Source organism: Pipistrellus hanaki (genome assembly GCF_964339955.1).
Source record: "Pipistrellus hanaki genome assembly, chromosome: 8".
NCBI lineage: Eukaryota > Metazoa > Chordata > Mammalia > Chiroptera > Vespertilionidae > Pipistrellus > Pipistrellus hanaki.
This window is the reverse complement of record NC_140510.1, coordinates 85,691,129-85,713,751: the sequence shown is the minus strand read 5'-3', so window position 1 is coordinate 85,713,751 and position 22,623 is coordinate 85,691,129. Positions and strand designations below refer to the sequence as shown.

The 22,623-nt window shown below is 53.6% G+C and overlaps 1 protein-coding gene across 2 annotated transcripts in view; it reads right to left on the bottom strand.

Annotated features, from left to right (window-relative positions):
* The window catches only part of COL5A2 (collagen type V alpha 2 chain), a 113,350-nt gene extending 93,312 nt beyond the window's left edge, over positions 1–20,038 (bottom strand). The window contains exon 1 of one of the 2 annotated variants that reach the window (XM_084892407.1): positions 19,800–20,038. In XM_084892407.1, the coding sequence (XP_084748533.1) occupies positions 19,800–19,905 (106 nt within the window). In that variant the 5' untranslated portion in view covers positions 19,906–20,038. The remainder of the gene's footprint in view (positions 1–19,799) is intronic. The other variant, XM_084892408.1, reaches the window with a different exon arrangement.
* Between the last annotated feature and the right edge of the window lie 2,585 nt (positions 20,039–22,623).

Below are 22,623 nucleotides of genomic sequence, written 5' to 3'. Positions count from 1 at the left end.
TATATAAATAAAAGCCTAAGCGACCATTAGGACCCAACAACCAGAATGACCTGCTGACCAGTCACTATGATGCACACTGACCACCAGGGGGCAGATGTTTAATGCAGGAGCTCCCACAGCCAACCTCCCACAGTCCCTCGTCCCAGCTGGCCAACCTCCTGCGGTCCCTCCCCCAGCCAGCCCCGAGCGCTGGCCAGGCCCAGGGCCCCACCACGCACAGATCCATGCACCGGCCTCTGGTGTAAATATATTCATATTGGGTATAAATTCCACTTGCTTCTGAAAGTCTGTGATTCTTTTAAATCTCAGGGAATGAAATTTTACTTGCAGAAATCTAATAGAATAAAAACTAATGTTGCACTTTACCTTTATAAAATAACAACAATCTACTTCATGATTAACCAAAGATAATTGCGCAAGATAAAGGTTAATTATAAGTTTTAATTAGGCTTGGGTAAATGGCAATGTACTGTGATCATGCAGAAAATGGAGAAACTATAGGTTAGTTCCAGCAGGTTACAGTCTGAATTGTCCATTTTCCTCCGTTCAGCATTTAGTGGTTTGAGAGCATTTGGAAGGCTAACATTAGAAATTTCCACCATCAAGTCATTAACCTCCCGAATAAAAACGTGGCCTTCCACGCTGACATTCCTCTTCTACAGCCAAATCCTTCTAGAGAAAAGCTTCATGATAACACTTATTAAAGTGGAACCTTTTATTTAGTGTGCTTTGTAGAGTCTTCGTAGAAACCTAAACATGCACTTTTCAGGAGTAATGTATGCCCTATATGGGCGTGTAATTCCGAGCGTAGGGGATGCCAGCCTGCCATCCCTCCGGGAAGGGTAGTTTATGTGTACCCGTGGCTGTTATGGTTGGCTCTCGTTTATGTAATTATGGATGAGGTCAATATGGAAAACGAGCCCTCACTCATTACTGGCAAGCATTCCTGAACAATGTGTGTGCCTGCAGGATCAGCCCGGCAGGCTCACCGTCCAGAACAAGGTCAGATGAAAGCTACCAACTGTCCAGCCGCTGAAGGCCTGATTGTCTCCTGTGTTACAATCGGACTTCGGATATGGCTTAGCGGGCAACCAATTCTCTCCAAAATGCACAGCGCGGGAAGGGAGCATGGCTCACGCTGATGGTCACATATCAGGGCGCAAACATAGTCTCCCTCTGTGAGGTTAACGTGAAAACCCTGGGGGCACGATGCAGAGCAGGGGCTGCTTCTGACATTTCGTCAACTGGAATCCTTTTCCGGGCTTGGGGTTCCTCACCCCCAGCAAAGAGAAAAGTCCATGAAAGACAGAGTTCTGTGTGTACGATAAACGTTCCCTAACATTCCCTGGAGCCTCTGTTCTGAGCTCTTTGTTCCGGAATGGACTTGCGGTGCTTGTCTATGGTTCCTCAAACATGAATCCACTCACACTGAACATCGGAAGAGAACGAGAAGCTATTTAGGCCCGGCCAGTGTGGTCCGGTGGCTGAGTGCTGACCTAGAACCAGGAGGTCCGGTTCAATTCCCAGTCAGGGCATACGCCCGGGTTGCAGGCTCCATCCCCAGTAGGAGGCGTGCAGGAGACCGATCCATGGTTCTCTCATCATTGATGTTTCTCTCTCTCTCTCTCTCTCTCTCTCACTCTCTCTCTCTCTCTCTCTCTCTCTCTCTCTTCTCCTTTCTTCCCTGAAATCAATAAATATATATATATATATATATATATATATATATATATATATATATATATATTTTTTTTTTTTTTTTTTTTTTTTAAAAAGGCTATTTAATCCAGTTTCTTAGGAATCCCCTTCACAGCATCCCTAAGGGACTGGAAAGCCTTTGCTAGGTTACTTCCTGAGATGGAGGACCCCACCTCAGGGGGGCGCCCCTTCCCCCGCAGGCAATGCCACAGGGCATCGGAGTCTCCTCTGTGGGAACGTGGGCAGAGCAGCCTCTAACGCAACTCAGCGAGCGCATGGGGGAGACCTGGCAGCCTGAGCCACGTTCCTATCTTCCCAGCAAACGGAGCAGCTCAGCCGGCGGAGTTATAAAGTAGTAATCACGCTCATTTCTGCACCAAGGAGTCCTCCATGTATCTCAGAGAAGCTGGCAAGGCCCCCGCCTTGTTCTTCCTCCTTATCTTCCTGGATAAGAACCCAATCCCTTCACCCTGCGCGCTGCCATGTAATGATCATGCTCCACCCCAGACACACTGCCCACGGTGCCCGCTTTACACTAGCACCGTCTCTGTGGCAAAAGGTATTATAATCGGTCCCAAAGTGGGCTTATCGTTTACAGTTAATAAAGGCGAAATGACAACAAAAAAGCAATCTTCAGAGTTAAGACATGCATAATCTAGAAAACAAGTCCTTCCAAGAAAAGCGACAGTGAAAATAATTTGCCTTCTGACTGCCTTAATTTCTATCGTATCTACGATGGAAGATGTCGATTCGGAGAGAAGCAGTAGTCTGAAAAGATAATCTGCACGTTAAGTGAACACGGACATTTAGCTGTTGCTTCTATATGATTCCTATCAGCTTGCGTTGCCTCTTTCCACCAGGAGTTGCAAGTGTGCATTTAAATTAAGATCTACATATAAGCATAAAAACACATAAAAACACGCATTCCTCTACAAGTCTTTTCCGGCCTCCTTCATCAAACACACACACAAAACACTAGAATAGCTTTTTTAGTTTTTCTCTATATTTACTTTCAAAGCTCTTCTGTAATTGACTTTCCTTAACTGAGAGCACACACTTCACATGGTTCTAAACAGCTTTGGTAAGAAATGATTATCTTTTTTTAAATGTGATTTTATTGATTTCAGAGAAGAAGGAAGAGGGAGGGAAGGAGGGAGAGCAACATCGATGAGACATAGCGATCAGGGGCCTCCTGCACACCCAGCCCAGGATCCAGCAGGCAACTCGGGCAGGTGCCCTGACCAGGATGGAACCCAGGGCCTCTGGGTCCACGGGACGATGCTCCATCCACTGAGCCATTCCAGCCGGGCTAAACGCCACTTTTTTTAAAAAATCATACAACGGTCAAGTTCACCTAGAAGCTGCATCGGTGGGTCTCTGGTCCTAGTACGTACATAACAAAGAGAGCAGCACTGCCCTTGGTTTACTGAAGAGGCTGAAAAGGATAAGGCCTTATAATTCAAGCATAAACTTGCTCTTGAACTTGCAGGAGGAAAAAGGCCTAATCATCTAATGTGGAAGAAATTTTGTGTTAGGTAAAGAAAATCTCATGGGGGACATTTTAAAAAAAGAGAGAGATTGAGTGTCTTCATAAAAATAAAAGTTAAGGAGTTTTGTAAACTTAATCCACACCACAGTGTTCTCTCGTGGGATAAATGACGAGGCGAGCCAAGACTTCATCCCGCTGTACAGATGGTGCCACTGAGGCTCGGTGAGGCACAGTCCTGCTCAGCCACGTGGAACAAGGCGGCCTGAGGTCAGGGCGTGAGGCTCCCTGTTAATATGCTCCGTCCACCTGCTGTGGCCACACAGGAGCTGAGCACCAGGGCTCTCACACACACACACACACACACACACGAAAACTCTCTCCTCCGCTCAGTCCCTGAGGAGGCAATCCCAGCGCCACGGGAAGAGAATTCTCCCAATCTCAGGAGAGCAGAGCGGAAGCCACCGCTCTGATTTAAGAACCCACACGGGATCTCCCTCAGCCTCCCCGGGGCCATGTCGTCACGGCGATTGCCGTGACCCCACATGTCAGAGGGAGGACCGGCGTGCGTGTGTGCACAGAGGACGCGCCGGCACATGGGGAAGTGGGAGCGATGCTGAAGGTCTTACTCCAAGTTCAATGGGCAAGGTCGGCCGTAGGCCTGCAGGCCACACCGATCCGTGACCCCCAGGGACCCTGGCCGGAGTCCCGATGACCTCTCTCCGGGGAAGGAGGATGGCGAGGCCCTGGCCGCCATGTGCTCGCTGAGGTGCTGGGAGGACCGACAGGGCAGCTCTGTCAGGCCCGCGCCCCCCCACAGCCCTGGCTCCGCCCACGCCTGGCAGTGAACTCGCCACCCCGTGGGGATGATCGGAGTCGAACTGGGTCTGTAGGTGCCGGGTCCCGCTGAGACCGGCCTCTGGGGAGAGCCGGGCTGCTTCTGGCCGGAAGCAGGCTTGGCACAGAGATGGGGAGGGCGCAGCTTCAGCAAAGATCCGGGCCAGGAGCACAGAGGGGAGGCGGGCAGCACAGGGGTCTGGAAGGGAAGCCCGGGGCCTCACCAGGCGATGGAGCCGGCGGGGGTCACTGTCCTGAACTGCTTAGCACAGGGGGCTAGTGTGGGGCAGCCGTTAACTGCTGGCGTTTTAAAATGGACACCCGGGCTGACGATGGGAGTGAAAGCACACTGAGGGTGGTCGGCGTGTGAAGGACAGCGCCCCCTGAAGGCGGGTTTCATTTGTCACGTTTTTTCCCCCGTCTGGGGAAGCTCAGGAGCCGCCTTAGGGACAGAAGCCTGGTGCCCGCGGCCCGGGCCAGAGCCTGGTCACGCCGCGGTCACTCGGTCCTCAGGCTCCGAAACGGGCCTCTCCTGACGGACGGACAACGGGCTGCAGTTGTGCGGCTGGTGGAGGGGGCAGATGGGTGTGACCCTCACACACAGACTCTGTCCGCCTCCCATACAGGCCCTTGGCAATGGCAGGGAACTCCGTTGTCCGGATGAAGAACTGGACTGAGCGGACGCTGAGCAGCCCCATCGAGGCCCGAGGAGGCCTGAGGACGAAGGTGGAGGGTCTGACACAGACAGCGCGTGTGTCACTGACCAGCCCGCCAACGAGCCACCAGCCAGGAAGCGTCCTGGCGGCCATGCTAACCTTGGGGTTCGGGGAGGCCATGCTGACCTCGGGGTTCGGGGGGCCATGCTGACCTCGGGGTTCGGGGGGACGGGAAGGGGCAGGAAGGGGGCAGAGCATGGTGAGGTGTGCGCCCAGCACGGCAGGCAGCCCCCAGGCAGGGACAGGCCCATGTCCCACTGGTTCAGCCTCCCTCCTCGGTGCTTTGCTCGCCGGCTGGCTCCTGGCTGCTCCGGCCAGGCGGCCTCTGCAGCCGCTGCCAACACCAACACCCACATCTGGAAGCCACCCGCCCCTCCCCACCCCCAAAGAGGACAGCCTTACAGGCCCCGGAGGCCACTCCACTGGGAGCACAGCGCTCCACCGGCTGCTGGGGGCCGCAGCCCCCCGGGCCGGGCCGCCCGGCACCTCCCGGCTCCTAACGGTGACACTTAGCGTCAATGGTATCCATCCCCAAGTGCAATAGTTCAAAAGGAAAACACTAAGACACACGGTCACACAAAACGTGCTCAGGTGTGCAAACACACACACACACACACTCACACACACACACACACACACACTCACACACATACTCACACACTCACACACACACTCTCACACACACACACTCACACACACTAACACACACTCACACACACTCACACGCATACATACACACACTCTCACACACACACACTAACACACAGAGAGACACACACCTGCACACGCATACACACAGAGACACAGGCACACACCCGCTCTGGATTCCTGCAGGGAGACACAGGACAGAGCCGGCTCCCCTGTCAGAGGTGTCTGCAGTCAGTGTCACCCTGCCAGCTGCCGAGGACACGGGAAGAGCAGGCGCAGCCCCAGGACGGCAGCTGGACGCTGAGGCTCCGGCAGGGCTCCCCTCGCCCTGGGGAGCCTCCGCCCCGGGGAGCCTCCGCCCTGGGGAGCCTCCGCCCTGGGGGGGCCTCCGCCCTGGGGGCCGCGGTCATGGCCCCGCTTCTCCGGCTTCTCCCGAGGCCCCTGGTGCTGCGGCTGGTGGAGTCCACCCCACAGAGGACCGGCCACGGCCTGACAGCGGGCAGCGGCCCGTCCCGGGAGCAGCACCCTGCGGCCCCTCGGCCCTGGGCTCCCAGACAGAGCAGCCCTGCCGCTGCCCCCTTCACTCCCTCCCCCCCAGTCCAGGCCTGAAGCGCCAGGAGCCATCCTGTACAGGGAACAGGGAACAGGCCCAGGGCTCAGTCCTCTGCCGCAGTCATTGCTGTTTACTCTACCTGGCACGAACCAGGACACGCTGAGGCCTGAGTGAGTGAATGAGTGAATGAATGAGTGAATGGATGAATCATTCACTCATTCATCCATTGATTGAGGCCCAGGGCTCAGTCCTCTGCCGCAGTCATTGCTGTTTACTCCACCTGGCAGGAACCAGGACACGCTGAGGCCTGAGTGAGTGAATGAGTGAATGAATGAGTGAATGGATGAATGAGTGAATGAGTGAGCACTTTACGGATAGTTTGAAATGCTTTACGTCTCAGATGCTCTCCCGCCGCCTGTGTTGTCTGAAACACTGATGACTGCACAGGCAGAGGCCGCCACGCCCCAGGGCACAGGCGGAGGCTGGGTCCCGGGGGAGATGCTCAGTGGAGTGAGGGAGATTGTGGGCAGTTGCTTTTCCTCTTACTTTAAAAAAAATAATTTACAAAAAGCAAGAATGTTGGTGTAATAAAAATAAGTATGAATAATTTAAAACATAACGTTATTTTTGCATACCCCAAACTATATAGATGTCTCTCAACTATATGTTGGGGCAAATATTTGAATCTGTCATCTATTAATAAACCTGATTAAACTGACAGTATGAAATCACATTTTCTTCTGAAATGTCTGACAAAAAGCTATTATGAAATCCAGCATGAATTCACACTGTAGACTATAATAAGCATATGGCTACTAGGCTCCTCTAAAAAACTGCAATAAACTAGTGGAAATATAATTGAGGATTAGTTGCCATGGTATCTGAAAAGTAACATCTCATCATCAAAATGGAAAATGTAGCCCAGACAACTGTGAATATGGCCATGTAAGAGCTCTGACTGCCTTCCGCAATTCCCCCACCGCCAGGGACAGCACTCAGCTCTCAGACCATAATGCATCAGGTAGTTAAAGCATTCATCCAGTGCATGAAAACTCCCTCCAGATAGATAGATAGATAGATAGATAAATTATAGATAGATAGATAGATAGATAGATAGATAGATAGATAGATAAATTATAGATGATAGAAAGAAAAAAAAGGAAAAGATGGATGATAGGTAGATGATAGGGAGGTAGGAGATAGATAGATAGCTGATAGGTAGATTAGATAGATAGATAGATGATAGGTAGATTAAATAGATAGATGATAGGTAGGTAGATAGATAGATAGGTAGATAGAGGATAGATAGATAGATAGATAGATAGTAGATAGTAGATAGATAGTAGATAGATGATAGTAGAAGAGAGCACAGCAAGGGTTCTAAATGATCTTGGTGAGATATCGGGGAAGCTGAATACAAGTGATGCTAACACTGTTAGGTCCCATTAAAAGTCACAGTTGTACAAATCTGTTTCTTTTTTGTTTGTTTCTTCCAAGTTTATTAAAGCATTTACAAATAAGAACACATCTGGAAGTTTAACCCAGAATAAGTTTAAAAAAAAAAAAACACAGTGATATACAAAAATCTAAAATATTCATCGGGTAACAGGGCGTGTAAAGACAGTTAGAGGACAAGGTCCGAAAGAACAGGAATGCGATCTCATCTCTCACTTTGAGCAGCAAATCACAAACTCTACCTCCTGGGCGAGAGGAAGGGGGTGGGCACCCCTGGCCCCCGGCCGGACAGAGCAGCCCCCGAACCCCTGAACCCCCTCCCTGTGGCCGCCTCCCCGCCCCGCACAGGCAGCACAGACCGCGGCCATGTGCTCTGAATTACAGACAAAACGTGGGCGCTGCTCCCGCGGAGCCCAGTGCTCTGCGGTGTTCCTGTCTGAGGGTGGACGCTGCCAAGTTTGGTCCATTTGTCCTGCCCCCGCTGGTATGCGCTGGTTTGGAGAGACAGTGCACATTTTTTCCCATCAATGAGATCAAGGAGAAAATAGACTGTGTTATCTGGTATTTGTTAAGCAGAGATGACTATTTCTTGGTCTAAATGGGGAAAATACTTTATTTGTGACAACTACATTTGTACAGCATTCCCACCCTACACAGTCCTCTTTCCCTCTCTGTCCGGACAGGCTGGGTTTGGGAGTGCAGGGACTGTGGGATTCCTACAGCTCCGCACGCTGCCTGGAACACGGTGCGGGTCAACGGGTATTTGCTGAGTGTTAATCAGAACGTCCTCGTTTTTAGGTAATCACACCAGTAATGAATAGAAGGGTCTCTGAGAATCCGCACAGCAATAGTTAAAGAGATGTGAATGACTTGACTTCCTAGTAATGACTCCGTTGAGTGATTTATGAAAATCTGAGTTAATTTTGTGGTAACAAGAGTTCTTATCACATAGAGGTTACAAACCATCAAGCCAACAATGACTGATGCAGTTCTCTGATCTCACCCCCTGATGCCAGTTGTGTTTCTGTACAATGCCTCACCAGCATTACCAGTACTTCCTGGAGCTAAAATCATTAGCACCGGGAACACACACAGATTGGACCCATCGTTTCATTCATCACATCCAGCAGGTCTTTAAGATTAGAAAACAATGACGAACTGTAATCGGCTGAGAGGACTTTAGTTAAATACATGACCTCCATGCCACTGCAGGAAATGAGCTCAGAGCTCAATACACAGTATGGACCTCAGACGGCCTCCGTCAGGGTCCCAAAAGATTATAACAGAGCCGGAAAATCCCCACCGCCCAGTGACCTCAGAGCCGCGGTCATGGCGCCCCTCACAGGGCGATGCGGGAATAGGCAGACCTACCATGCTGCTGTCACTCAGCTGGTTGAAGGGAGTATCCTATGATTCTCCTTTATCATCATTATGGAGGGTACTGCTCCCACTTACAATAAAACGTTAAACAGAGCCGTGGCATGCTCTCGGCAGCCTCATGTGTCACCAGTCTCCTGGTGGCATCGTTTGTTCCGGTGCCTGATTTAACCTCATGTTGTTTTGTGCAGTAACGTGCTGTCCTGGTTTGCAGCCTGGGAGCCATAGGCTATATCAGGGGTCGGCAAACTCATCAGTCAACAGAGCCAAATATCAACAGCACGACGACTGAAATTTCTTTTGACAGCCAAATTTTTTAAACTTACGCTATAGAGGTAGGTACAATGTTATGAACTTAATGAGGGTCCTCCGAAGCTGGCCTTTGCTAAAAACTCAAGGGGCCAAAGAGCCGCATGTGGCTCGCGAGCCGCAGTTGCCGACCACTGGGCTATACCGTACAGCCTGGGTGTGTAGTAGGCCACACCATCTAAGTGTGTAAGTACAATTCTATGATGATCACACCATCACCTTATCGCCTAGCAGCGCATCTCTTTACAGTGTTTCCCAAACTTCTGACACATGTGTACCCCTTCTATAATTTTCATAACGCCGAGTACCCCTCGTATCATGAGAACGTAGAATTAGGCGCAGCTAAGCACGGTGCAGTGCATATCCCCGCCAAACTCTGGTGCAACGCGCACCCCCACCAAACTCTTCCCGTACCCCTGGGGGTGCGTGTACCACACTTTGGGAAACATCTCCCTGTCAGGGGTGTGGTGGTGCCTGACCACAGCAGCACGAATGAGAAGTCACCGCTGATTGGACAACTGCTCCCTTACAGGGAGAACCCTGCACCCCGCCAGGCTCAGCACTGCCCTCCACCGCCCGCCTGGGGTCCCCGGACCCAGCCACAGGGTGTGACTGCTCTCCCCCAGGACCCTGCTCTGCTCCTGCACCCCTCTCCTGTCTGCTTCCTTCCCAGACCCTCACCCACGCGTGCCTCAGCCGATGCTCCCTCTCCTGAGCTCCCTCCGGGCTCATTCTCTAAAGGCCAGTGTTTGGGGCTCAGTGCTTATGGTCCTGTTTCTTTCTTTCTTTTTAATGTATTTTTGTTGATTTCAGAAAGGAAGAGGGAGAGATAGAAACATCAATGAGGAGAGTCATTAATTGGCTGCCTCCTGCAAGCCCCCTATTGGGGATCGAGCCCGCAACGAGGGCATGTGCCCTTGACCAGAATCGATCCTGGGACCCTTCAGTCCTCAGGCCAACGCTCTATGCACTGAGCCACACCAGCCATGGCTGGATCCTGTTTCTTAACCTAATTATTTCCCGTGGGAAACTTCCCAAGGCCAGGCACCAAGGATTCTACTTCTGAATTTATTAATAACCTAACGACTACCTCGTTAACTTTCTAATCGGTGGAGAACAGAAGGCCAGATGGAATGCCTGAGAGTTAGAGTTGTCTCACTGAAGGCTAAGCCAGGATTAACAAAATAAATTTAAAAAAAATTTTTAAAGGATTTTTTTTTCCAGTTTACTTAAATATTTCCAGGCTAAGTGAGGACTCCATTGAATTCGTACGAGAGGTCCCTATGCCCAGCCTGCACCCTCTCCAATCTGGGACCCCTCTCGGGGCAGTCAGACATCCCTCTCACAATCTGGGACTGCTGGCTCCTAACCACTTGCCCACCTGCCTGCCTGATCACCCCTCACCCCCTAACTGCTTCTGCCTGCCAGCCTGATTGATGCCTAACTGCTCCCCTACCAGCCCGATTACCCTCAACTGCCCTCCCCTGCTGGCCTGATCGCCCCCAACTGCTATCCCCTGCCAGCCATCTTGTGGTGGCCATCTTGTAATTACATCATGGGAGGGCATCGCGCGTGACACCACCATGGCTTTTATTACATGGGATACATCAACTGAGGGCGCCATACCAGTTGGCGTGGCCCAGGGAAGTCAGACAAGTGTTTGTTATGGGCAATTTGATTGGTTATCAATGGGCAGCATTCACACACATGAGTAAAATATTTCTGCAGGTGAGTACATGTTTAACTCATTTGTAATCTACATGGAAACCCCGAACAAATATTTTAATTTTAAAGAACATCAGCACAGCAGGATGGAAGTATTTTCTTAGCAAATAAACATTTTCATTGGAAATACTCCTACTTAAAATGTTTGGTTCAGACGTCTGGTTTTTATAGCTTTTAATTAATTTACAGACCAGCGTAAGCTCATCTACATGCATGCTGTTCCTTAGACAGCCATCAATTTTCTTTACAAATATTTACAGCTAGTTGTATCTCTCCTATTGCGACTCTTCAGATATGAAGACCATTGTTAATTTTTTTCCTACTTCCAACACAGGGTCTTGGGATGGAGTAAAACCTGGCCAATGACTACCTCGTTAACTTTCTAATTGGAGGAAAACAGAAGGCCAGGACGGAATGCCTGAGAGTTAGAGTTCTCTGGCTGAATGCTAAGCCAGCGTGATTTTTCTTCCCAAAGTCAGCTGGGCTCGTGTCCTGTGATTGCATCTCCATGCAGATTCCCACTCACACGGCTTCCTATTTCATCTCCAGTAACATCCTCACTTGGGTGAATTAAAAGTCATCTGATTATTTCCTGCACACTACAGCTCTTCACAATAACCATCAAATTCCAGGTCTGAAAAGCGTCTTTTTTTAAAATCAAAGATTCTACAAGATGAAGCAACACTCCCTTCATTACTGTCTGCCGCAGGTGTGGTCCCGCTGAGGCCTCTAGAACACAGCACAGAAAAATAGAGAAAAAAAAACCGACCTTCAGAGAGGACGGGGTGCTTTTCTTGGCGACTACGATTCTCTCTCTCCTTTCCTTTTCCCTCTCCATAGCATACAACGGGTCAAGCTATGGATTGGGAGCCAGGACCCTGAGGTTCTGCATGTCTGTCCAACACCCACTGCATCCTGTATCTCTTACGAGTCTCAGCTTCCTCGTCTGCAAGTTAAGGTTCTTAGGTTTTATTTGTGCACAAATGAGTCAGCGGTAAACTCCTACCGGACTGTGGTGTGGTGTTATTACTGATAGAGGCAGAGACTCCACTAATAAAGGTCAGCTGGTGGCAGACCACCAGCCAGCACAGCAGACCTCAGCCTGGCCTCTGAGGAGGGCCATCTCCTTTGGCTTATGATTTGGAAGCACCAAGCGGGAGTAGGGAGCAGGGGAATGAATGAGAGAGCATCACCAACGGATGGACACGGGGGAGCTGACTATTGAGAAGAGCAGTGCACTGCCAGCTGGAAAAAGAAATATTATGTGTATCATGATGCAAGAGCACTTTGAATAACTATTTGTATGGTTTGGTTTGGTTTGAATATATTTTTATTGATTTCAGAGAGGAAAGGAGAAGAAGAGAGAGAGAAACATCCATGATGAAAGAGAATCATTGATAGGATGCCTCCTGCACGCCCCACACTGGGGATGGAGCCTGCAACCCAGGCCTGTGCCCTGACCGGGAATCAAACCATGACCTCCTGGTTCATAGGTCGATGCTCAACCGCTGAGCAACACTGGCCGGGTTGAATAACTGTCTGATATCTAACCAACATCCCCAATAAAACCAAATGATTTATAGATAACTTAGTCTTTACATCATGTTAATACAAACAGAACCATAAGGTAGAATGGTTTATCTGAACCGCCAGCCCAGTATAGGCAACTTAATTTATTAATCAAGTGAAATTGATTAAATTTTACATTTGATTAAAATTGATGCATTAAAGACGGAGGCGATAAAAGTAGTTGATGTACACATACACTGACGGTTGTTAACAGTGTGACACAGACATGCTCTGAGGACAACTGTCCCCGTTCTGATCCGGCAAGCACCCTCAGGGAATCCCTCCTCCAAGTGCTAACAAATCCACTTCTCTTTAGTGCCTCCAAGTGCCAAGACCGTCCATTTTTTCCTCCAGTACACAAGTGAGGAAGCAGAACTGAAAGACCACTGACCTGCTCACGGTCACAAGCTTGTAGATGCCGACAGGACCCCAGAGGAGATGACAAAGTCCTCTGCTCTGAGCTGCGGGTGAAAGCAGCCGGAAGGGAGGACGCGGCCTGCAGGAGGCTGGGGGGTAGGAAGCCGGATCATGGGGAGCGGTAACGGAGTTCCCAGAACACAACAATCTCACTGCGACGCGGTCCCGTTCCTGTAGGCCAGCAGCCCAATGGACGGGGCATATGGTGTTCGCGCAGAAGACTGGAGATAAGTATTGTGGTCAGGTTTTTATTTCCTCATTTAGTCCTTACTTTAAAAGGCTGTGCTTTAAGAATATAGTGTTTGAGAACATGAGAGGAACCCGGAAGTGTGGCTCAGTGGTGAGCGCTGGCCTCTGGACCAGGAGGTCACGGTTGGATTCCCGCTCAGGGCACAGGCCTGGGTTGCAGCTCAATCAATCCCCAGTGGGGGGGCTTGCAGGAGGCAGCCGATCCATGATTCTCTTTCATCACTGATGTTTCTATCTCTCCCTTTCTTCCTCTCTGAAATCAATAAAATATATATTTTTTAAAAAGATGAGAGGAATCAAAGAACACACCTTAAGAGATATCACACACTCCCCTACTTCTTTGAAATTCTCCCAATAAATCTCACAAAACATGTAGTTGTGGCCGTGGGCCGCGGCTAGCTGGGAGCACACATGTGAATGCATGTCAGTGAGGAGCCGTCCACTGGGCCCTTCCTCAGGCAGAGCCTGCGTCCCGGTGCCTCACGGCCAGAGGTCTGTCCGAGCTCCATCAGAGTCCTCTCAGGAACAGGGGGTCGGGCTCCAAACCCCCCTCAGGTAGAGCCTCACGGACAGGCGTGGGTGCAGCTCCGGGTCCGGGGGAGGGCCTGGGCTTCGGGGAGGGGAGGACCACGCGCTGTCCCGGTGACGGCCTGACCCGGGCTCACTGAGGCTCAGAGACCACGGCAAGGCACGATGCTTTTGCTGCAAGCCATGTTCCCGCCAGTAAGACAGTCTGTTGTCACCTTGAAACAGATTTCTAATCGAGTGAACAGACACGAAAAAAGAACCGTGACCATCTTTCCTCCTTCTTAGATTTAACTTTTAAAAAAGCATGTAAATCTCCTTGAGGTGAAGCGTTATACCCGAAAGCTTTAGGGACACGGTTCCATGGATAAAGTGCCATTGGTTTATCACTATGATGGACACTCCTGCCTTCTCTGTGAAAGACAGCCTGTGGGTACAGAAAACCCTGTGCTATTATAACTTCCTCATACAGTGTTCCTTTCAGAATATGTTCAAATGCAAGATCGGACCACCTTGATTTCTTTCAAAGGGTTTGGTTTTAAACAGATTTTAAAAATAAAATAAAAACACTAAGGCCACGAACATGGTCATACTTTTAAGGCAGAATTTTCCTGGGGACATACTGCTCCCCATACAAGTGCCAAGAGCAGACACTCTTTTAAATGCGAACATAACAGCTCAACAGTCTTCCATGAAATGTGCATGGAAAGAAATCAGAGGAAAACTGAATTGTCAATATCTTCCTAACAATTCCAGTGTCTTATATAATCCTGTGCAATTTGCCCCAATTCATATAATAGGTCAATTAATTTTACCAATTTTAGTCTTTTTCCCCTACCATTACTACGTCTCTCGTATGTAAATCAAAACTTTTCAAGGTTTGCGATCCAAGAGCAAAAATCACTAGGTCAAAAAATGGCTGACCTATTTTTAAACATTTTATGAATGTCATATCAGACCCAGTGATGTATGCATTACCGCTCAAGCAGGAGCAAACCGTTGGATTAAACAAAGATTGACTTCTGTGGCCATGGATTAACATGGCTCCAGCCTTCCAAATCCCAGATCCTCAAAGCAGAGCTTCCCTCACCCGCGTTATGTGCCTTCCAGAACGGTCATGGGAACCTCGTGCCTGCAGTGACAGTGTAAACGTGTGAACAAAAGAAGTGAAAGTGAGAAAAGAGTGAACATGAAAACTGTATCTTCCACCAGCAATAAGTTTGAGTAACTTGTGTCCTTTGCAAAGAATGATTGTCTATCCCGCAGAGGAGGGTCTGGGCCTTGGGTTGTTTCTGCAGAAAGGAAGGTGGGTTTGCAGTGGTTTATGGGCGAACACTAACCAGGTGCTCTCAGCGAAAGGGCCGGTGGGAACAGCAAGCTATCACCAAGGTCCGTGCGTGGCCTCCGAGCAAGAAGCCAACCGTCCACATCGCCATCAGAAGCACGTGAGGCAGAGCGTGAGCACGGAGCGCACCAGCACAAACCAGTGTCACCAGAGAGCCTCCCACAGCCATCCACGCCGACTCACTCAGGACGTCTGGGATGAGGGGGCTGGGCTCTACCTGAGCGACCAGCTGGTCAGGTGACCCTCATGCAGCCGCTCAGTCCTTATTTGTGTATTGCTTCCCAGCTAACCTGAAGAGTCACGGTCAACACACACATCATGTTGTCAACACATACAGAGCATCTCTCTCTCCTCTCTCTAGGGAAAAAAAAAAAAAAAAAAACACTTTTCAAAATAAAGCCTCACTCTGGCTTGCATAGAAGTTGTAAGTACTTCTAAGTGTATCGAAGGTAATAAGGAAACAAAGAATTGTTACCCGATGTTTCAGTGCCATTCAGTGTTCTTGGCTGCCTGGCCTGAACAATCACCAGGGTAGGTCTGGCCACTCATTTATAGTCAATTAAAACCAGATCTATCTATTCCACGGAAAGTGGCTACCACAGTGGTCGGCAAACCACGGCTCGTGAGCCACATGCGGCTCTTTGGCCCCTTGAGTGTGGCTCTTCCACAAAATACCACAGCCTGGGTGAGTCTGTTTTGAAGAAGTGGCGTTAGAAGAAGTTTAAGTTTAAAAAATTAGCTCTCAAAAGCAAGATCAATCGTTGTCCTGTTGATATTTGGCTCTGTGGACTGATGGGTTTGCCGACCACTGAGCTAACCACCCATTGTGGTCCAGAGACTATAGTTGCCTCCTACTAGCTCTTCTCCCTTTTACGTCCTTTATAACATACATAACTCTGTTTAGTAAGAGTGCACTGCCAATGTCACCAGCTAACAGACTACATCTCCCAGCTGCCCTTGTAGGTCTGTGCAACCGTATGACTAAATTCTGGCCAGCTAAAAGTAAGGTGAAAGGGTATGAAGATTTAATAAAATCCGTTAAAAATGAAGAGATCACAGCCTTGTCTCCCACCCTCTAGAGCAGCGGTTCTCCACCTTCCTAATGCCGCGACCCTTTAACACAGCTCCTCCTGTTGTGGTGACCCCCAGCCATAAAATTACTTTCATTGCTACTTTATAACTGCAATTTTACTACTGTTATGAACCGTAATGTAAATATCTGTGTTTTCTGATGGTCTCAGGTAACCCTGCTAGCGGTTCTCAACCTGTGCTGCTGCAAAATTACAGTTATGAAGTAAAATACTCCAATCCAATCCCGCCGAGTGTTAAACAGCGGCTTCTTCGCGTTGATTTTCTAACGATGAGATGAATGGCGGGCAGGTAGGACAGAAACGCAGGAGACCGAGCCACAGAGAGGACTGTGAGCCCCCCGTCTCTCAGCATCAGCGTTGGCCTGGGCCCGCGGTATCGGAGGGTCGCACCAGGAAGACTGCAAACGTATGCTCCCTGGCCAGAGCTGGTCTCAGGGACACTGTACTCGGCTTCCCAAGGAGTCTGGAACGTTAGCTTCATGCCTTCCCGAGGCCCGCATCCTCAGTTCTGCCCAGGCCACCACCCCATGGCCAAACACACCCCCCTTCCGTGGCCAACACCCCCCCCCCATGGCCAACACACCCCCTGTGGGCACACACCCACCGTGGCAAACACACACACACACACACACACACACACACACACACACCCGTGGCGAACACACCCCTGCGGCCAAACACACACTCGCTTGCTTTCCTGGTGCGGGCCCCTGTCTGGCCTCTGGAAACACAGGCGCTTACAGTCCAGGAACTGAAATGGTCCCTCCCCTCCTCTCCATCACCCCCGTGTGACAGCAAAGACTCTGCCACGATGAACGCTATCCACTTCCAATAACAAGACCGTGTGTAGCTCATTGGTGTTAGGAATATAAAAATCGCTATAAATACACTAGTATGTTCTCCTACGAAAGAGCAAACGGGGAGCCTTTTAAAACACCCCCCACCACAAGCAGAAATACACAAACCCTCGGGAAAAGCTCATGCTGTCACCTTAACTCTGATTTATCTTAATTGTTTCAGCTAAAGCTAGTCCAACACTCAGACTTTCTCCTTTCCGTTCTTACAAATTTAAAAATTTAGTTCTTAAAATGCAGTGAGAAGTAGTCACGGTTTTGGCCTAAAAAAGCCTGAAACTGTATTGACTTCCGCTGATCTCATCACTCAGCAGTGTCTCCGTCGGGCCAGTGCGGAGCTCAGGATCCTCATTTCCGGTGAGTGACCACAGGGGAGGACAAGGAAAATAAACCATGAGGCCCCACAGGGAAGCAGGCCAGCATGTAGCCATGTCCTTACATGTGATAACAGCCTCTCCGTCCCACAGGGGCTGTCGGCACAGTCAGCGTCGGATCACATGACTTAGTTGTCGCTAACACTGGGGAAGAGTGCTCGCTTTGCATGTATCTTCAGGTATTTCTTTTTTGTTTCTTTAAAATATATTTTATTGACTTTTTACAGAGAGGAAGGGAGAGGGATAGAGAGCCAGAAACATCATTGAGAGAGAAACATCGACCAGCTGCCTCCTGCACACCTCCTACCGGGGATGTGCCCACAACCAACATACATGCTCTTGACCGGAATCAAACTTAGGTATCTCTTTAGCTGAAAGCATCGACCTAAGTTGCCCCTTCCTCACACTGAGAGTCACATGGAGTTCCGGTTCTGACTCTGTTATGGGCTCCTGGCAAGCTGCCCGGGGAAGACAGTGTTGACAAGTATCCATATGATAGCACTTACCCCAACGCACCCATGGTAAGTAACACAAGTTAGGCAGCTCTGGATTCTGACATTAGTTCCTGACATTTTCCCCTAAATGAGGGCCACTACTCCGTCCTTTTGCTCTTGAAATGTGTCGCTGTATTCTCTGAGGTTGAGCAATACAGCAAGGAATTCGCTCTCTGCAGCATGCATGCAATCAATTAGTCTTTTCTGTAAAGTCTGATGCTTGGAATTCCAGTTTCCGGGCCGCTGGGTTATTGTGAACCGGGAGGGGCGGGGAGGGGCCGGTGTGGATCGGGAGACATTTTTGCACCAGACAGCACATTTTTAACATTGACGGACATGAGCAGTGAGAAAAAGCAGCCTCTACTCAATGCTCAGAAACACCTACAGAGTGGTCACAGCTCCTGGGGAAACGGCACATAGGACCCGTCCCGTACACGGGGTGAAAGGCTCCTTAGCGTACTCACACGTCCACGTGTCTCTGTTCTATGGGAAAGGCACTCGTCTTAAACAGCATCAACAAGGAAAGCTCTCTGAATGGGGTTTTAAGTTGTTGGCGGAGAGTCAGCGGCTCCTCTGATGATTAGTGTTTCTATTCCTATTGTAACATTCCCCCCTTTTCCTCCCTTTCCTGCCTTCCACTTCCTACTCCTTCTCTCCCCGCCCTCCCTCGCCACGCCTGCCTTTCACGGGATTACCAAGCAGCTCAGTCCTTTCTAACTTTCACAAAGGGCCTGGTTTTTAAACCCAGAGCTTCCCCGGCTTCAGGAAGCGCCCCCTCTGCGGCTCCGGACGGACGGCTCGGCGTCCAGATGGCGGTTTCCCCCTGTACACGGTTCTGGAGCTTGTGGTCTCTGGACTGCGTTTTGGACCTTTTGGGAGCGAACACCCAGCAGCAGGCATCCCGGTGCATCTGCAGACTCCGGGGGTTTTACAGAGAAGACTAACTGCTGCGGGGCGAGCCAGAGGCCTGCTGGAGCACTGCCTACAGGGCGGTGCAGCCGGCAGCTGGGGACCCCATGCCCTTAGGAGGCCTGGCACCGGGAGCCCCAGGGCGAGGGCTGGACGGAGGGTGGGACCAGGGTGACCGGCCGCTCTCACAGCCTCCATCCCACCAACCGGCCTGTGTCAGCTGCCGGGTCCGCGGCCAGGGGGGTCGGGGACCAGGAGGGTCGGGGACCAGGGGGGTCGGGGACCAGGGGGGTCGGGGACCAGGGGGGTCAGGGGGTCAGCCTGTGTCACAGACAGAGAGGGAGGAAGAACTGTCCCGCAGACACCCGGTGAGGAGTGGCTGTGCAAGGCGCCGGTCCCGCCTCCGCCCAGCTGGGAGCCAGGACCGGACAGCGGTTTGGGGAGGGGGGAGACCGCCCCGCAGGACAGTGGGGGAGGCAGGAGAGGGCCCGTCCCCTCGGCGGGAAGGAAGGGGCGCTCCCTGAGCGGCGGGCTGCAGAGCAGAGAGTTGCAGACGCGGTGGGAATGGAGAGAAGCAGAGTCCCAGAGAGGAGAACCGGGGCCAAACACAAAGGCGCGGCCGGATGGGTGCCCGCGGGGCCCTCCACGCAAAGCGGCCCCCAAGGCCGCGCTCCCGGCGGAGCAGGCTCCTCCGAGCCCCCCGTGCAGCGCCCAGACCTCCCCCTGCAGCGCCCGGAGCTCCCCCTGCAGCGCCCGGAGCTCCCCTTGCAGCGCCCAGAGCCCCCCGTGCAGCGCCCGGAGCCCCCCCTGCAGCGCCCAGAGCCCCCCATGCAGCGCCCGGAGCCCCCCCTGCAGCGCCCCAAGCCCCCCCTGCAGCGCCCAGAGCCCCCCCTGCAGCGCCCAGAGCCCCCCATGCAGCGCCCGGAGCTCCCCCTGCAGCGCCCTGAGCTCCCCCTGCAGCGCCCCGACCTCCCCCTGCAGCGCCCAGAGCCCCCCATGCAGCGCCCCGGTCCCTGGGCGGGCTCCTCGCCTCCACGCTCGCTCCTGTCCCGGCGAAAGGACGGAGCGGGCTCCCGGAACCCTGGGGCGCGCCCATCCCCGGGGACAGCTCCCCGTCTCCCCGGCGCTGTCAGCCCCTTCCCGCCCGGGCCCGCCCGCGGGCACTCACCGTCCCCGTCCCCGTCCCCGTCCTCCTCCTGCGCTCGGAGCGCGATCGGCCGCGCCTGCAGGACGGCGAGCAGCAGCAGCGCCCGGGCTCCCAGCCCGAGGGCCATGGTCCCGGCACCGGAGCTCGGACCCGCTCAGCCCGGGGCTCGGACCCGCTCACCCGGAGCTCGGACCGGAGGGAGCCCAGCCGGAGCGCAGACAGCCCTCAGCCGGTCACAGCCCGCAGCCCCGCCCGCCCGCGGCTTAAGTAGCGGCCGCCGCGCCCGGCCGGGAGGGATGGCGGCAGCCAATCAGGGCGCCCGCCCGCCGCCCGCCCCGCCCCTCCGCCCGCCTCCCGGGCGTTCCCGGCCGAAGGCACGGAGCAGGCCCCGCTCCCGTCCTTTTCGGAAAGCCGGAGGGAGGAAGGGCCCCCCCAATCCCCCCACTTCCCCCCTATCCCCCCTATCCCCCCTATCCCCCCATCCCCCGTATCCCCCCATCCCCCCATCCCCCCATCAATCCCCCCATCCCCCCATCAATCCCCCCACTTCCCCCCTATCCCCCCACTTCCCCCCTATCCCCCCATCCCCCCATCCCCCGTATCCCCCCATCTCCCCACCCCCCCATCCCCCCATCAATCCCCCATCCCCCCATCTCCCCCCCCTTCCCCCCCACACACCCCCGGACCCTGGCCCCCGAGCCCAAGAGGACTCAGGAGGAAACAGCCCGCGAGGGGCACCGGGGACCAGGGGACTGAGACCTGCCCACCTTGTGCGTCAAGGACCGACTCGAACCCTCTTTGGGGAGAAGATGAAGCAGGCAGCCCGGCCCGCTCCGCTCCTTCCCGGGTTCGGGGGAAAGGGGGCCGGGGGGGGGGGGGGGGGGGGGGGGGATGAACAGGTGGGCCAGGTGAGGACCGCCTTAGAGGGATGTGCACTGCGTCCTCCAGTTCAGACCCCCACCTCCCCCTAATCCCATCCCCCCACCTCCCCACCCCTCCCTTCTCCCCCTAATCCCATCCCCCCACCTCCCCACCCCTCCCTTCTCCCCATCATCCCATCCCCCCACCTCCCCACCCCTCCCTTCTCCCCACCTCCCCCTAATCCCATCCCCCCACCTCCCCACCCCTCCCTTCTCCCCACCTCCCCATCATCCCATCCCCCCACCTCCCCAGCTCCCCATAACCCCATCCCCCCACCTCCCCACACTCCCTCCACCTCCCCCACCCCTCCCTTCTCCCCATCACCCCATCCCCCCACCTCCCCACCCCTCCCTTCTCCCCACCCCCTCCCTTCTCCCCACCTCCCCCTCACCCCATCTCCCCACCTCCCCACCCCCTCCCTTCTCCCCACCTCCCCATCACTCCACCCCTCCCTTCTCCCCACCCCCTCCCTTCTCCCCACCTCCCCATCACTCCACCCCTCCCTTCTCCCCACCCCCTCCCTTCTCCCCACCTCCCCCTCACCCCATCTCCCCACCTCCCCACCCCCTCCCTTCTCCCCACCTCCCCATCACTCCACCCCTCCCTTCTCCCCACCCCCTCCCTTCTCCCCACCTCCCCATCACTCCACCCCTCCCTTCTCCCCACCCCCTCCCTTCTCCCCACCTCCCCCTAATCCCATCCCCCCACCTCCCCACCCCTCCCTTCTCCCCACCTCCCCATCACTCCACCCCTCCCTTCTCCCCACCCCCTCCCTTCTCCCCACCTCCCCCTCACCCCATCTCCCCACCTCCCCACGCCCCCACCTCTCCTGTAGAGGGGACACAGCTGCAGCCCAGCCAGCTGGATTCTGTGGAAACCAGTCTACCCGGCAGGGGCTGAGGGGCTGAGCGTTGACCTGTGAGCCAGGTCAGGGTTGGGTTCCGGTCGGGGCACAGGCCCGGGTTGTGGGCTTGATCCCCAGTGGGGGCGTGCAGCAGGCAGCCAGTCCATGTCTCTCCCATCACTGATGTTTCCATCTCTCTCTTCCCTCCTTCCCTCTCCCTTGCTCTCTGAAATCAATAAAAACATTTTTAAAAAAAAAAAAAAAAAAGAACAAATGAGGTACGTTTGTTTAAAAAAGTAGGAACAAGTCCATTGTGCCCCTGTGAGGGGCGGGACCAGCCGCCCGGGCTGGGGAGGGGAGAGGGGGGAGGAGACAGCGCTGGTCCTGAGTCTCCGCCTCCTCCTGGGCCCCGGGCCGGCCCTGCCTGGGGGCGGTCAGGGGCACTGAAATAGGCGACTTATTAACTGACGTCCACACCGCAAAGGGCGACCCGAAGGAGGAGGGGTGCCATCACCCCAGGCCAGCCCCCGGACGGGTGGGCCCTGCCGGCCGCCGGTGAGAGCCGCAGCGGAGCCTCGGGCGCACCTGCCGCCCGGCCAGGAGCTCAGAGCGATCCGGGCGGCACCTGGAGCCCGGAGGCAGGAGAAGGCCCAGCGTGCCCGTGCCTTCAGGTGTCCGTGTTCCCACCCTCCACACCAGAGGACACCGTGGGTGCCCAGAGAATAATGTGGAACAGCAGAGGAGCCGGCACGGCCGCTGCGGGCCGGCAGGCCAGGGCCTGGGGGAGGGCGGGGACGGGGGCCCCTCAGGGATAACGCAGCCCTCGCTTTTCTGAGAGGACCCCCCAGAACCTGTGGGGAGCAGGATCGGGGCCACGTGCTCAGAGGAGGCCAGCTGCCCGGGACCCCACACTCCGACGTGCCACTCAGACACGTCCGCGGGGTCCTCTGTCCCCCCTGCTCCGGGGGCAGCTCCCCGAGATGCAGGCCGGGCAGGACCAGAAGTCCCTCTGCTCTTGGGCCCGCAGGGAGACCAGGACCTGGAAACCACTGCTCAGTGCTCAGGAGAACAGCAGGAAAG